The sequence below is a fragment of the Nicotiana tomentosiformis genome, chromosome 2 (genome assembly GCF_000390325.3).
Source record: "Nicotiana tomentosiformis chromosome 2, ASM39032v3, whole genome shotgun sequence".
Classification (NCBI taxonomy): domain Eukaryota; kingdom Viridiplantae; phylum Streptophyta; class Magnoliopsida; order Solanales; family Solanaceae; genus Nicotiana; species Nicotiana tomentosiformis.
The window spans coordinates 121224014-121239867 of record NC_090813.1 but is presented as its reverse complement, the minus strand read 5'-3'; the positions used below and the strand labels follow the sequence as shown (position 1 = coordinate 121239867).

The 15854-nt window shown below is 37.3% G+C and overlaps 2 protein-coding genes and 1 long non-coding RNA gene across 11 annotated transcripts; 2 read left to right on the top strand and 1 right to left on the bottom strand.

The window, feature by feature from the left end:
• Nucleotides 1-36: 36 nt before the first annotated feature.
• On the top strand, nt 37-6943 carry LOC104092216 (triacylglycerol lipase 2-like). Of its 3 annotated transcripts, XM_070196037.1 has the most exons (10): nt 37-444; nt 537-647; nt 810-824; nt 4752-4892; nt 5372-5482; nt 5564-5707; nt 5818-5858; nt 5974-6053; nt 6158-6253; nt 6439-6943. In XM_070196037.1, the coding sequence occupies exons 1-10, from the start codon at nt 256-258 to the stop codon at nt 6759-6761; spliced, it is 1251 nt and encodes a 416-aa protein (XP_070052138.1). In that variant the 5' UTR covers nt 37-255; the 3' UTR covers nt 6762-6943. The 3 variants fall into 3 exon arrangements, with proteins under 3 accessions (XP_070052138.1, XP_070052139.1, XP_009596048.1); XM_070196038.1 differs by lacking the exon at nt 810-824 and having other exon boundaries at nt 40-444; XM_009597753.4 differs by lacking the exons at nt 37-444; nt 537-647; nt 810-824 and adding an exon at nt 4476-4564.
• Nucleotides 6944-7313: 370 nt separating this feature from the next.
• Nucleotides 7314-15416, top strand: LOC104092214 (uncharacterized). Of its 7 annotated transcripts, none has more exons than XR_011414186.1 (3): nt 7325-8458; nt 9224-9309; nt 9403-15416. It is a non-coding gene; the product is annotated as an uncharacterized lncRNA (long non-coding RNA). The 7 variants fall into 7 exon arrangements; XR_011414184.1 differs by having other exon boundaries at nt 7327-8458; nt 9215-9309; XR_011414181.1 differs by having other exon boundaries at nt 7792-8458; nt 9095-9309.
• Nucleotides 10859-14857, bottom strand: LOC104092215 (chloride channel protein CLC-b). The gene is made up of 6 exons (XM_009597751.4): nt 14667-14857; nt 14366-14566; nt 14027-14204; nt 12763-13295; nt 11343-12492; nt 10859-11184 (listed from the first exon to the last, which is right to left on the bottom strand). Exons 1-6 carry the CDS (start codon nt 14855-14857, stop codon nt 11077-11079), a joined length of 2361 nt encoding a protein of 786 aa, XP_009596046.1. The 3' UTR covers nt 10859-11076.
• Nucleotides 15417-15854: the final 438 nt, after the last annotated feature.

Here is a 15854-nt window from a genome sequence, read left to right as displayed (position 1 = left end):
GGAGGGAGGGACTAGGGACTAGGGAGTAACAAATTCCAGTTAGTTGGAAAGCCCACAGGAAAAGACCAAAATATATTTCCACCTCTCTATTGCACAAATCCAAGAGACTGTGTGACTGTGTGTCTCCATTTTCCTTCTTTGTTTGGATACCGCTCCCTCTGTTCTGTCCATCTATAATTCTATATCTTCTCCAGTGCACACTGCATACATCCCCCCTTCTCCACTACCGACTCAGCTAATTAAATATATATAAGAATGGCGCCCCAAAACTCGCCGAGTCTAGGTATTTTAAGCTTTGTGGCATTAGTTATATTAGTGGTGGAACCATATCGAGCATTTGGCTCCAGCAGGGGAAATCCTTTCCGCTTCATCACCGATGATAATAGCGCTGGCATGTGCGCCTCTGCCGTCATTGTTCATGGTTATAAGTGCCAGGAATTTGAGGTAATTATCAATTGTTTAATTCACCACTGGCCAGTTAAACGAATGGACTTCTATAAAATGTAGTAATGTGTTTCTTTTTTCGCATATCTCAGGTAACAACTGATGACGGCTACATACTTAGCGTGCAAAGAATTCCCAAAGGGCGTGGAGGTGGTGGTGGGGCGAACCGGCCGCCAGTGTTGTTGCAGCACGGAGTTCTTGTGGTAAGCACCTTACAAATTACAAATGGCGGTAGCTCTACCACTATTTCACTACTGTTACACGCGACTATATTGTCCTTTTCTATTTTCTAAAATAATAGTACGTACAATTCGAGCTTAGGGACGAGAGTGAGACTTGCTTAACCTCTAATACTTATTTTGCAGTCTACCGGATCCAAGGTACTACTTAAAAGATAAGTGAAGAATCCGTATTATTAATCATAAAAAATCGAGGTTAATTCCGAAATTGCCTGACTGGTTAGTCCTCTGGCTAGAAAAATTGATTTTTTTAATTACTATTTTTTTTTTTTTTGGTAAGAGGGGAACCCTCAGCCACTACAACCTCTGTCGTAGCCTCTGCCATTCGGGTGAGCACTCTGTGATGAGCACTTTGTGCGCACTGGGTAAACCTCCCCTGTGTAATAGCCTGCAAACCACATAGGGAATGTAAACTGTATTAGGCAAGCCCTGTGCGACAAGCTCAACCCGCAAGATATTGAGGGGATTCAATCCCACCACCCTCCAAACCAACTGGGCAAACTCGAAGGGATAATTACTAATGTTTCACAATGGCTTCAGCAGGGTTTTTCATAGTTCTCTTAGGGGCGTTTGTTTTGCAAATAAAGTTATATCGGAATTATAATGTGCGAATTAAATAACAACAAAATTATCTACTGAATATATTTTTATTATTAACTTCTTGGTTTATTTGATTAGGAATATGATATATGGGATATCATATAATGAAAAGCTAAATTGTAATGTGAAACAGACAATATAGATTATGGTTGCCTAAACATCAATTACTCCATCGGAAAATAATACAAGGACATGTTTGTCCCCAGTATCTTTATCTTTGTTACACATAGGAGGGCATTAATGGTAATTACTCCTGTTGCAAGGTTAACAAGAACATTCGGATTTCAGTCTCTAGTTTTCAACCTGTACATATTCATAAGGGCCCCTGTCGCGACACGGTGTTTGGGAAATGGAATCTTTCTCGTGAAGTTGAATTTATCGTCTTTCGCAGTCATCGTCCCCACTGCTGATCCAAGAAATATAAATTTTACTTTCGACCACAATTGTCCTATGCGCGAATCTTTTGCCAAAGTGGGCATTTTTATTAGACTTGCGTGATTAAACTTACACAATGTATTCAGTGTACTCACTCGATAAATTACACAATATTCGAAAATTTCGATCCTACCTTTATATTTTCATCAATCAGAAAAATAAAACGAGAGAGCGTAAAAGTTTTAGCTTTGAGTAATGAAAGCATGTCAGAGAGTTCAGTTTCTTACTTTCATTTAATATATCTCCTCAATTTGTAGTATAAGTTTCTTATCTCAAGTTATTTTCTTAATTGTGATTTTTGTGTGCTTTTATTTGTGGAATTGTCTAAGCAATTTAATATCCCATCAATCCCATTTTACGTTTGTTTGATTTTGTACAAAGTTTAAAATGTTAATTTAACTTGTATATTACTCCTATAATAGTGATAGAGGGAACAAAATTATCACATATAGACTATTTAATACTGCTAAATTGAGACGGCCAGGAGAAACGCAGTATTAGTTTCCCAAAATTTTGTGGTCTCAGATATAGTTAAATCTTCTCCAAATCTTACTCCCTGAGGGGAATGTAACTATATTTCTACTCTCCCGCCCCAAAGTTGAGGCTCACAGGCACCGCAGTCTAAAATGTGGTGAATGCAAATATGCAATATTTCCCACCCTCTTCAAATTACATTAAAATTCATGTAGCTTTACCACGTAGAAAAGGCAAGATTCCTGATTTTGTCTCGGACCCAATCTTAAAATGTGCCTAAATACCGCAGATTTTTGTCAACCGCATACTCACATGTTGGCTGGGCCAGTATTGTAGGCTATTACTCAGAGGCGGAGCTAGGTATTTAAACATGAGAGTTCTAAATTTTAAAATAAAACATTACTTTTAGGGGGAATCGAACCTCCATCTTTCCCAGCGAACCCACAACCCTTACCGTTGAATCAAGACCCCTTTTGTTAATGGGTTCGGTAGTATATATTTATATAGATTTAGTAAATATTTCAATACAAATACAGGGTTCCGAAAAAAGTCACTGGGTTCGCCCGAACCCGCACCCACTACTGTAACTCCGCCTCTGCTAGTACTTGTATGGGCCAAAAAACACCTTCGATATAAGCAAGCCGCGTCAGCATCATGATAGCCTTCATCGGTTAGGGGTGTTCAAAACCAAATCGAAACCGAAAACCGAACCGAAACCGAAGCTTAATGGCTTATTGGTATCGGATTAACAGTTTAACGGACGGGGAACAGATTCAATTTTTTTTTATTAACGGCTTATCGGTTTGGGGGCGGATTATTCAATTTTCTTAACGGATAATCCGTTAACCCGTTAAGAATATATATATATATATATATATATATATATATATATATATATATATATATATTAAAGATCAAAAACCCTTCCACTTCTTCTAGTACTCTATCTCTAAGTTCTAACGCTTAATTCCTAAATAATCAGAACCCTTACGTACTATGCATCAGAAGATCCCAGGCTTGGCTTAGCTTAGCTTATTCTCCCACCCTACAACAAGATTGTTTAAGTTGATGTCTATGGTTCACCTCTGCTTTTATTTTTTAAAACTAATGCATGTTGTCTATGTTTAATAGAAGAACAACAGTGTTGTGCCACATCTTTTTTCACTCTACAACACATGACACACTACATCATTCTTATGTAGGCGTTAACAGACATGTATGTCTGGACTCAACGTATAATTTTCTATTTTGAATTTGTATGCTAGGCGGTCAGCAAACAATTAATACACGCAATATAAATTGAATTAGGCCGATAAACCGCCCAATAACCGCCCGATAAGAGCTAAACCGATACCAATCGGCCCGATATCTTATCGGGTGGCTAGCGGATTAATACATTTAAAAGCCGATAACCGTTAAGCCAAACCGTTAAGAGTAATTAACCGCCCGATAAGCGGCCCTATCATCGGCTGCCAGGTGTTATTAGTAAGATTTCAACAAAAAACTGTCCAAGGTCGAAGTAGCCTTTAAGAGATGAGGGGTGCGGTCGAAGAGTTAGTGGAGACCAGGGTCGAGGTCGAGCATCTTAGACAAAGTTATAACGGGCTATTAGGGTTTTTAGGTGTATGTTCTCTATAAATAGAAAGAGACACAATGTTAGAAGGGGATTCACTTGTAAGAAAACATATTTACTTTATTAAGAGAATTTGGCCTTATTGCAAACATACAAAAAAGATTCTTCTTTGACTTTTTCACTTGATCCAAGAACAACTTGAGTGTTCGAAGGCTAATCAATTATTTATCATTGTCAGAAGTAATACTCACAGATCTCACCCTTTTTCGGGTGACTCATATGTTCTTATTTACTTAAAAGACATCCATTGCTATTTATTGTTAGTTAATGCTATCTCACTCCTTTTGAGTCATTAAATATTGTTAACGTTGTCCACATTTATTGCCATCCGACCTAACACACACATATTATTTTATTACAAAATCAGTTATCTTGTCTTTTGGATATTAATATTAGCTAAGATTAACTCTACTTTATTTAAATCTAATTGGTTGAACCCAGATCTAAATTTTGGGTCAAACAGTACTCACGAGAAGTAACTTGCCAAACGCAGATTTGTTTGTTTCTTCACATAGTTATATGCAGTGCCCACTATGCTTGTGAATTCGTACAACTGTCAATTTTCTCGTGACAATTAGCCTCACCTTGATGAGGCAAAGCTTATCACTACTAAACAAATATTTTCTTCCATTTAAATTTGTTTGATACAATATGGACATTTTCATATAATTTGAAACAATTCCAATTTTACCTTCTCATTTTACCCCCACCGAATTCGATGCAAATTGTTGATGGGAGGGTACTTTTATTACTCTATACTACTATTACGTTTATGTGTCGAAATTCTTTCTTTCTAGTTCTTCAATCAAAATATGTCAAGCAATTAAGGTGGAAGAAGTACAACCCATAACAAATTGAAGAATATTTCAATTTTAATTCACTGCAACTGTAGATGAAGGAAGCAAAATTTGGTCACTGTTTTTCAGGATGGAGTAACATGGCTGCAGAATTCACCAGAACAATCACCGGCGATGATCTTGGCGGATAATGGCTTCGATGTTTGGATTTCCAACGTCAGGGGAACCAGATACAGCCGTCGCCATGTAACTCTTGATCCTAACAGCCCGGTATCTCCTTCGATTCTACCTCAATGAACATACATTCTCTTAGTGCTTGCAAAACTGATAAAAAGGAAAGAGGAAAAATGGACAACAAAACAAACAAAAAGAGGAAAAAGGTGTTGTTTGATTAAGTTACTAGTCCGGAATTATAATGCATGACTTATTTATGCGGTAATGAAGGGATTGTCATACATGAATTACTTCCTTTAAAAGAATACATAGTTTAATCGCCACATTGCTAATGCACGTACTTTTATTCCACATTCTACCTCTCATAAAATAATACTGCATAGGTTCCCACATAACTTAATATTGATATTATCTGTTATCGCCAACCAGATGCTACATTAGTCATGCCGTGATTGTTTTTTTTCTTATGCACTAGTCAACCAAACATCGTATTATATGCAGGATGTTAAGAAGGGATTAATTGCTCCAATACCTCAACGAAACACACCCTAAGGTTTTTTCATTCTGGTTTACAGGACTACTGGAACTGGACATGGGATGATCTTGTCGTCCATGACTTACCTACTGTCATTGATCTTGTTGTCCATCAAACTGGGCAGAAAATTCACTATATTGGCCATTCAATGGTAAATTTTGAATATGACACAACAGTAGTTCGATCATAGTGTAATAACTGATCTGATCTGGCTAATATATATAATTAACAGGGAACTTTGATAGCTTTGGCATCTTTCTCAGAAGGGAGAAACCTAGACAAGGTAAAATCAGCAGCCTTGCTCAGCCCAGTTGCTTACTTGAGCCATATGACCACTGCCCTCGGTGTAGTTGCTGCTAGAGCATTTGTTAGCGAGGTCAGTGCAAAATTTTGATTTACTTCTTTTATCTTTACATATTGCAAAGCTTAAGAGGAATTCATACATTTAGATGTTTTGATGATTTTTATGGTTTCTAATGTCGACAGATCACTACAATATTTGGTCTTGCAGAATTTAATCCAAGGGGGTAAAATTACTTCGCCCTTCTACAACTATTGTTCTTTGCTCTTCTTGTTCTTCCTTCTTTTTTTTTTCTCCCATTTTCCCCCTTATTTACCTCAATTGTTGACGGTTTTTGGTAGTGAGCCTGTATCCAATTTTCTCAAGGCCTTATGTGCTCAAGCTGGGGTAGACTGTTATGACTTGATAACTGCACTTACTGGTACTATTCTGCCATAACTAAAATGTTTTCTTAATTTACTGATAGAGTCATCTGTAATGATCACTAATGCAAAGCTAAATAATAACTTCCCCGTATAAATATAGGGAAGAATTGTTGTGTAAATGCCACCACAGTCGAGCATTTCTTGAAGAACGAGCCCCAGTCTACATCAACTAAGAACCTCGTGCATTTGTCTCAGAGTAAGTTCATTTTTTAAGTGCTATATATCAATCAGGCAATCAACTATGCCTTAGTTCTAAACTAGTAATTAGGATCGGCTCCAATATTCAACTATAATATGATAGTACCTACACTCTTCATAACTATTGATACTGCGGAGCATCAAACTTTCCTACAGCTTGTAACTATTGTGAAATTCATGCAGCTGTTAGAGATGGTGTCTTGTCGAAATATGACTATGGGAGCAACGACTTCAATCAGGCGCACTATGGTGAAACCAAACCTCCGAAGTATAATTTGACCAACATCCCTCATGATCTACCCCTCTTTCTTAGCTATGGAGGCCAAGATGCATTGTCCGATGTTCAAGATGTTGAGACATTGCTTGATTATCTTAAGTTCCACGACGTAGACAAGCTGCATATTCAGTATATCAAGGATTTCGCTCATGCAGACTTCATCATTGGGATCACTGCTAAGGATATCGTCTATAACCAGATTATTTCCTTTTTCAGGAATCAAGGATAAACACCCCTGCATGATTGTATTAATAAACGAATCACGAAAGTGGGAAGATAACTCAAGGAATGGTGATAGTGTTTTTTGTCTCTTTTAAAATCTCAGAGGTTTTTGTGTTTGTAAATGATACGAATAGCATGTTTGGCCAAGCTGGAGAAATCAGCTTATTTTGAAAAGTGTTTTTTTCAAAAGTGCTTTTGAAAAAAGTTCTTTTGGACAGAAGCAGTTTGTGTTTGGCTAATCACTCTGAAAAACACTTTTGAGCAATAATTTGTATTTGGCCAAACTTTTCAGAAAGTGCTTTTAAGTATCAAATTACGAATAAGGACATGAATATATTTACTTAATAGTTAATATTATAAGTAAGTAAATAATCTAAAAAATTTGTTATTACAAGCAATAATTAAATCTTTTTATTTTATTTAAGTAAAATATGAAAATAAAATTTAAAAGTACTTAATTCTTTTAATATAAGTTAAATATATTAAAAATCATTCAACAAATATAAAAGTATTCACCCCTAAAGTCGCTATATATTAGAAAGCTATCTTAAAAATAATAAGAAATATGTATACATTAATATCCTAAGTATTAGGTTTAACGGTTATTTTGGTATATACTATATTTTGTTAAGGGTATTCTTGGTAAGAAGAAAAGTCAAAATTGCTTCTGCTTTTGGAGAGAAGTTACTTTTTTGTGCTTCTCCTCAAAAACACTTTTTTCCCCCAAAAAGCTTTGGCCAAACTCAAGTTAGGAAAAAAAAGTGCTTTTGAAAAAAAAAAAAAAAAAACACTTCTAGCATCCGGAGAAGCTTGGCCAAACACGCTAGAACTCTGGTTTCCACCCGCAATCCCCTATTTCTGGAGGAAGATTTATACAAGAAAGATCATATTACTGTAAGCAGAAGAATTTCTATGTGAAATGACTTGATCTACTTAAGTTGATAATGATAAAGCAAATCTCCTTGGTAGACATACGGTATAAAGTACTTTGGGCTCTGAAACAAAGTCCAATTTCATGTACTTCTACGCCTAAAGAAAAAGTGTAGATTTGCCATCTATTTTGAAGTCAATTATAACTTCCTCTTGCATTCCAGGCATTTGGCCTTTCGGGATGTTGAACGATTCTGTACCCCTCTCTCAAAAAAAATTTATGTTGAAAAAATAAAAGTCTTCTTCACTGATATTTTATATGTAGGGATTAAAAAAGAGTCGAGTTTAAGTTGAATCAAATGACAATTTAAATTTTTACAGTGACCTTATAAGGTTTTTACACTGTCAAATGCATTGTCACAACAAGAGGGTCTTTGGTAGTATAAATCCCAACATTTCTCAAGAATTTTATACCAATAAATTCGATGACTGTATTCGACCCGAAAGTAAATACCGGTTCAGGTCCGCGCTGTCCCGATTGCATTACGTGCGAGCAATTTCCTCGGCTGTCCTCTCTTCCAAAGTTACGCAGTACATGACTTCCTTTGTCTTCTAAATTTCATCATATTTTGACACTCCTCTCCATTGATAATATTGCTCTTTGTTTGATCGTTTCTCAAGTGATCTGCTGGCATTCCTTCTAAGTACCTGATTGCTGCAAATCTGTTTGTTTAGTTTGTTGTTGATTCTTTCTCAAGTTTTCCGTCAAGCCCCTGCTCGAGCTTATTAGGATCGGATGAACAACGCACTCAGTTTATATCGCCGACTTTAAAGGTCTGCAACCTGGATTACTATGTTTACTCTGAACTTATTATGCATACACACAGTACCAAATATTATCTGTGGTTCTTAAGGAGGTTTACGCTTTCCAAATTTATGTAATTCAATGCAAGATATATGCACTTTACCTTGCTCATTTCATAAAACGTGGGATATGAAGGTGTAGTGAATAAAGTTACATAGACACGATGATTGAAAATAAAAAATCATTTGGATTGTAGGTCCTGCGGGAACTGATATTTGGGCAAAATTGAACATTGGGGTTATAGTTGGTCAATTAAGTTTTATACTAAGAAATTTGAACCTTTTTATAAGTGATATGAGCCTAAAAAAACATTTTCTTTACTGATGATGGTGAATAGGGGGGTCCAAGGCTTGGTTCAAGTGGCAAAGGTTTAGGGACTTGTGACTTAGGTCACAAGTTCAAGCCCTGTGCCATGCGAACTAATCCTGATATTTAAGCGGAGAATAATAGAGGGACGAGCTCATTATCCCCGAGTTTCACTGGTTGGGATTGGTCCTGAGGACTGGACCCAGATGGATTTCAAGTTCATCAAAAAAAATAATTATCACCTCCCTGTTAAAGTATCATAAGATGAAAACTTATCATTTTGGGGGGATTTCTCGCAGGTAGTAGCTCTCGGCTGTCACTCAAGGGATCTGACAAGGATTGTTGCATTAAATTGTTTTTGTAATCGTAGTTCAAACATATTTATTACATCAAGATGAACTTTGAAGTTAGCTTTCCAGCGAATTCAGATTATGATCGGTGGGGATCATAAGAGATGGTAATGGTATTGTCATGTGGAATCGAATATCTTGCCTTCTATGTTACCATACAATCTGTAAGTGCTGCCATTTAGTTCCATCAAGTTTACTTTAGGTGCTAAAGATGCCTTTATTATCCTGAAGCTTATGACAAACCATTATTCATGCAGGATTTTTCATCTGCTCTAGTTAGGAATGGCATTTGGACAAAGCCTGTCTTTAATTTCTTCCATGGAAGTTGGAACACAAATGTTCTGTCTTTCCTTTCGTTGATCAGGTAGTCCTTGCATCTGTGCCAACTAGAATTTGATTTCATCTCATGTTGGACTTAACTTTGCATCAAAATGAGGAAACTGAGCACTAAGCACTAATAAAACAATTAGGAATGTGCATTCGTTCGTAGAGATTTTCAGTTTAGAGGAGACAAACTGATAAGAAATGGGCTTGACGCCCTGCCATTGAAGAGAATGGGAAGGAGAATTCTTCTAGTTAACTTAGATCTAAGCAATACCTATGTGATACGAAACATACATAAATTTTTGCCTTTGAGTTCCAACCCCGCGCTAACCATTTGAGCTAGCATTTTTCTTTTCTCACTCTTTTGATTGGAGAGAGAGGGGGGGGGAGCTGAAGAAGGATCTCGGTTGCAAGCTATCTTGTGCACGTGATACGTAGCTCAGTAGCTGTACTTGCTCTTTTTCTGCTGAGCAAATTGATTACTTTTCTAATTGTAGTTCCATAAGTTTTTCACGCCTTCAATACTTACATAATATCATATTACTGAAAAATAGACATTGAAACACTTTATAAATTAAGGTCAAATTCATCAAACAGTTAACTTTAAACATTTAGAAACAATTAAACTTCAGTCGTGCCTTTGTCTTGATGTCTCTCCTGGTCAAATTGAATCATGTAATTTGAGATAGACAATGCAAAAAGAAATTGAGAATAGCTATGAAACTAAAGTCACCCATAACAGCGGTAGATATCAATGAAAGGAAAGACATAGCAGAGGACCAAGAGGTTGGAAAGGAGGGAGTGCATCTAGAGCGTGAATTTTACGAAGGGAAGTGAAAAAGAAACACAAATTCCTCCAATTTTATAGGGTGCAACAGATAATATGCTGAAATTTTTAACGTTTCCCCTTTTTTCTAATCTAACATCAAGCTTCTTTCTTATTGTACTTACATATAGACTTGTCTGTTATTGGGGACCTATGCGTTGTATCTTTTGGTGCATAATAAGTAGCTGCTTTGTCTGGGTGCTTCATTAATTAATCTGCTTCTATGATCCTTTTCTGTTTTTGGAGCACACCTACCTAACTGTCGCCCAAATCAAAGAAATCAATGTGGCTGCATGCAGTATTGAGATTCTATGCTTAAAAAAGGTTAGAGGATACAACAGCAAGAAAAAGAAATCTGGCAAGGAGGAGGGAGCTTTTGAGTATTTCATCTTCAAAAATTGTGTATGGTTGAAGTTTATATTCGACTCAGGTAACTTGCAAACAGAACAATACTATGGACAAATCTCTATTCAAGATAGTTTTCATAAATGACACAAGATTATATCACATAATTGTCGTTATTGCGTTATGTGGTTGCATTGTATGAACTATGTTTCTCTGCATTTGTACTGAAAGGATGTATATATAAATGATTTCTTATGTGTGTCAAATAATTCATAAAAAATTTCTCTTCAGGTCTCTCTCTTCCTATAAAAATTGAGAAATGATGGAAACCGGAAACTACAAAAAGAGAAAGTAAAACAGAGAAGGAAAGATCTAAAGGAATCTGGAAAAAAATATTTCATGGAAATTGACTGGTATCTGTTTTTTCTGGAGAGATTCAGTTCCCCTTTTTACCGCTTTTTGACTTCTCCAGATGAGGGAAGACACTCAAAATGTTGTGGGCTCTCAAGTCTTGCCTGGTCAAGATTCCCACCACCGGAGATACCTACAAAAGGAGCACAAGTGTGATGTAAGTAATGCTTTTATCACTTACTAACGTAAAATAACTTTGCCACGATATGACTATTTCTGTGCATCTTTATACTATAATAGGAGGGAGATATTTGCATAAGAATAATAACTGAAATTTGCTTATAATCTCACCCCTGCTGCTTGGTATTTGGGTACAATGAGCATGTGGCGGAGCCCCACCTGCCTGAAAAGCACCATTGCCTTAGCCACTGACAAGCTTTCTACCACAGTATAAGGGGTTGTGTTAGTCAGGGGATGCAAATCGACATACATCTCCATTTCATCCTTCGTAACTACCACATCTTCGATCTTACCGCCCCTCTCAGCTAAATCAATCCAGGTGAATTTCTCTCTCACTTCCCACTCCTCTGTCCTCCGTCTTTCATTAAGGAACCACTTTTTCTTGAGAACCAAAAGAAGGTGAGTTCTTAGGACAAGACCGTGCAATTCAGTTGCCCCAACTGGCAGACCCACCGGTGGCACCACTCCTTCATCGACGACAGGGAATCCGTTATATGTGGTGTTCTTCAAGACATCTACGATACGTCCCACCTTCTCAACTCCACAAAGTGTAACTACTGGTGGCTTTACATCAGCAAGCTCACCAGCAGTGATATTTCTCATCCATGGCTCCGGGTTGGCATCCAGGAAAGGTAGACCTTTCAGTTCCAATATTATTTCATAAATACTTAGGTTAAAGCAGTCTCCTACACTTTTGGCAATTAGAAGAACCAGCATTGTTATTGGCAGAAGGAGAAGATTGTTTGTTAGCTCAAGAAATATGACGCAAAGAGAAACAGTCATTCTCATTGAACCAGCCATAAGGGAAGCTGCTCCGAGAACGGCATACAGCCCTGGATCAATTTTTGTATAAGATCCCATGGCAATTGCAAGCAAGCGACCATAAGCTGAACCCATGAGGATGATTGGAAGGAAGAGACCAGATGGCACAGCAATCCCAAAAGTGATGAGTCCCAAGATACAATACAGAACGAAGTAGATAATAAGAGACGTAACATGGAATTCACCGGGAGTGTTTATGGAGAAAATGTTTCGGACTGCATCATCGTTGGTTGTAAGGAGAAGAGTAGCGAGATCATTGTAATAGCCGTCTGGGCAGTTGAACTGCTTGAAGTTTCCTGTACCTCCAGTGCCAGGACAAGACCCTTGAAGTGATGAATCACAAGGCTTGCATTTAGCCAAAAAAGGAAGTCCATACATGCAAATGGAGGTGAAAAGGGAGACGCTCAGAGCGAGAAGAACCTTATGTAGTTTTCCCTTCCTGCAAGATAAAAAAGGATCAAAGTTTGAAAGTCAGGATTTTACATCTATAGAGTAACATTTTTTGGCAGTTAAATGTGATAAGAAGACCATGTTTGGATAGGAATTGGGATTCAAACTTAAAAAGATGCAAGGCAGTTGGATCAATGTCTCAAGATGATTCTAATCCAAGTAAGCTCATTTGTGTGTGGATATGCATTGCCTTTTAAATCTAGAGAACCAACTGAATGTTTGATGATCCAGTTGGGAATGTGGAAGAGTTGGTGCTTACTCGTTGATGAGATTGTAGAGCCTCAGAACTTTGTGGAGGACACAATTATAGAGGCTTCCCAAAAGTCCGCCTATGATTCCAATTACTACAACAGGGATGATGTCCACAACATGGTAGCTAACACTGACACCACTCACATCAAACATGATAAGCCCTCCTCTTCCAAAAAGTCCACAGTAGCCAGATTTGCAGTATTCTATGAAGGCCCTCAGTATCACCACCACAACTGCCGTGCTGAAGAAAGTTCTCCAGAGGAGTGCACTTCTCCACCATGTTGCCACTTCCTCTAAAGCAAATAGGACACCACCTACTGGAGAACGGAAAGCAGCACACACACCTGATGATGACCCACATGTGATGAGATCTCGCCTGTCCCGATCGTTGTTGAAGTAACGGAGCCAACGCCATTTGAGCCGGTAATTATCTGGACCACCTTGACCTAGTAAGGAAGCAAAACAAGCGCCAATGTGAACCAACGGCCCTTCTTTTCCAAGGTCCAAGCTAGCAGAAACTGCTGCAATGCTTCCAATGATCTGTAAGTGAAGAGATTAAAGATTGTTTAGGGGGAAAAAGGAGTTGGTAAGTATCATAATCTACTTCTGATGAACTTCACTTTCACTTTTACGATTCAATCAAAGGGAAAGCAAACATGTCAGAATCTCTCAAAATTAAGAATTTTATAGTACAATTACAAGTGGAAATTTGTGATCATAATTCTTCATTTGTTCTTCTGGACACAACTGCCTTAAAATTGTGAACCTTTGCCCTTAGTCTGCGTGTCTCTACATATGTGCTTTTAAGTATATGTATTTTTGTCACTTCCATTTATTTTCATGATAGGGCAAATTCATGTTAGTCACCAAATAGCATATTCAATTGAGACATATAAGCTGAGTCTCATGGAAGCTATTGTATTTTAATGGTGGATGAGAAAACAAGTTACAGTGACAGTACCAAAGGATTGAACTACTGAAAGTTCAAGAGTAGATTAGATACCACTGATGGATCTTCCTTGCTGGGTGAGTGCATTCGATAAAATTCTCTTTTTATTCTTAAACAACTTCCTATCTGATTACTGAAAGATAGATATCACTTCCCAAATGAGATTGAATTCCATAAATATGTAGGCTAAAAATGTGTTATTTGCTGCTATTCTTTCTATTTATACATCTAGTTCAACAGGATCTCAATACTATACTGATGGCGTTATAATCTGCCTGCTACCTGAATTGTCAGCACTGATAAAATTGGGTGTGTGACGCACCTTGACAAAAAGTGTGGTTGCTCCGTACATGTTGGGAGTATCTACACCGTTGAGATAAGCTTTGATTTCAGGAATTCCAGGCCCTGCAGCAGTAGGTGCAAAACACACGCAGAGAAGGGCAGCTATCAAAGTGAGCACAAAATTAGCACCCGCAAAATATGCAAATCCCACAAGGTACCTGTAACCATTGTTACAATCTCAATTATGAACAAATCAATAACATAATTCAAGTCAAATAAGTGATCTTTGATCTTGTTCTTAGTCATTAGCTAGTGGAATCGTATTGAAGAATTATAGTAGCCTTTATGAATTGCTGATCATAGGGAAAACATCACCAACCTTCTATTCTCGATATAGTTCACAACAGCTCGAAGTTTGTAGCCAGCAATGTTTTCGATTGCAAGATTGATAAGGGAGGCTGTCACTCCTGTAAGAAGCCCGACCAAAAATGCCAGTGTCCATTTCAAGAATACATACTGTAATACTTGAACTCTGGATCTTCTTCTCCAGTCATGCTTGAAGAGATCATTCTCGTTGATCCTAAACCAGATACACAAAATTAGGACATCCAATTTCTGTTGGCCCATTTATAAAGAAAAGCTATACTTGATCTAAAGATAAGATTATTAGTTGTTCTTACTCATAGTCTAAACTTTCAATATAGGAGACCTTAGCTCCAACCAAGGCAAATGGACTGGATGATAGTGTTCTGTTTCTCTTGAGGAGAGGCTGACGCAGTGAATTGCTCTCTGGATCTCTTTCTTCTTCATTCTGTTGTCCGTCCATGTTATTAATCGTTGCTTCTTCTACTAATCGAGTTGGCTCCTCCATGCTGGATAATATAGAAAGATTGAAGAAAATTGCAGAAGCACCTCTAGTTCTACTGGTTGGTGCAGAAGAGGAAGTAAAGAAAAGAAGAAGATACCAAGTTGTTTTATCTGGTTATTGGGATTCAAAGGCAGAGAGGAACAGGAATCATTTTGGTTGTTTTCATATCTAAGCTTGTCTTCTTCCTGTGGGAATATTGCACATGAGCTGATAGATTATAGACACAACTTGGTGTTTTTTAAATACCAGATAATGGTTACTCCTCTTGGTTGGAACATGAAAGGTATCTTGGTATTATATTAATTTTAGGATGAATAATTGTCGGGTAAAAAATTTGAAGAGGGAGCTTTTCCCAGTTAGGCAGTTACTGTACATGGTCCATTTCCTAATGGGACAAAAACCAGGAGACGTGGAATTTTGCTAATGCTTGATTACAAAGATCCTTGCACTGGGGCCGTGGACGGGAGTTAGGTATGTAATGATGTCTGTTGTAAAGACAATCTAATCACAGTCAACACGATTTTTTCTTTAATTTACACTTACTTTGAGTTACCAGCAGGCATCAGCATCCACCCGAAAGTAAAACTATTTTAACGTGAATCATACGTATAAGTATATGATTAGTTTATTAGTCATGCAACAACTCAACCCTACTAATGATGTTGTTTGATTTTGATCTAAAAATACACGGCTTTAAAATGTGTTACAAGAATTTACAGTGTGCTTCTTATATATTCAAGATTTTTTTGTGTTTTGTTTCACAATTATTTAAGGTTGCAAGTGAAATGCGTACTAGTAATATTTTGAATTGTGATTAAACTCGCACGACTCTAAAACGCATAAGTGGTAACTAAAATCTAGAATTTGCTTTTGTATATATCCAACATCTCTTCGATGTTTTGCAAATATAGAATTTACCTAGGTTGTTACAATTCATTATATTAATGTTGGGTAAATAACATTGAAACTCTGAAGCAGATTTGCGTGCTATTTGGAAAGT

Coding starts and splice junctions, on each gene's coding strand:
- LOC104092216 (XM_070196037.1), top strand. CDS start 256: ATGGCGCCCCAAAACTCGCCGAGTCTAGGTATTTTAAGCTTTGTGGCA. Junction 4,893..5,371: donor CTCTTGATCCTAACAGCCCG/GTATCTCCTTCG, acceptor TCTGGTTTACAG/GACTACTGGAACTGGACATG. Junction 6,054..6,157: donor CTTGATAACTGCACTTACTG/GTACTATTCTGC, acceptor GTATAAATATAG/GGAAGAATTGTTGTGTAAAT.
- LOC104092215 (XM_009597751.4), bottom strand. CDS start 14,857: ATGGAGGAGCCAACTCGATTAGTAGAAGAAGCAACGATTAATAACATG. Junction 14,205..14,365: donor AACTATATCGAGAATAGAAG/GTTGGTGATGTT, acceptor CAATGGTTACAG/GTACCTTGTGGGATTTGCAT. Junction 13,296..14,026: donor CAACCACACTTTTTGTCAAG/GTGCGTCACACA, acceptor CTTCACTTACAG/ATCATTGGAAGCATTGCAGC.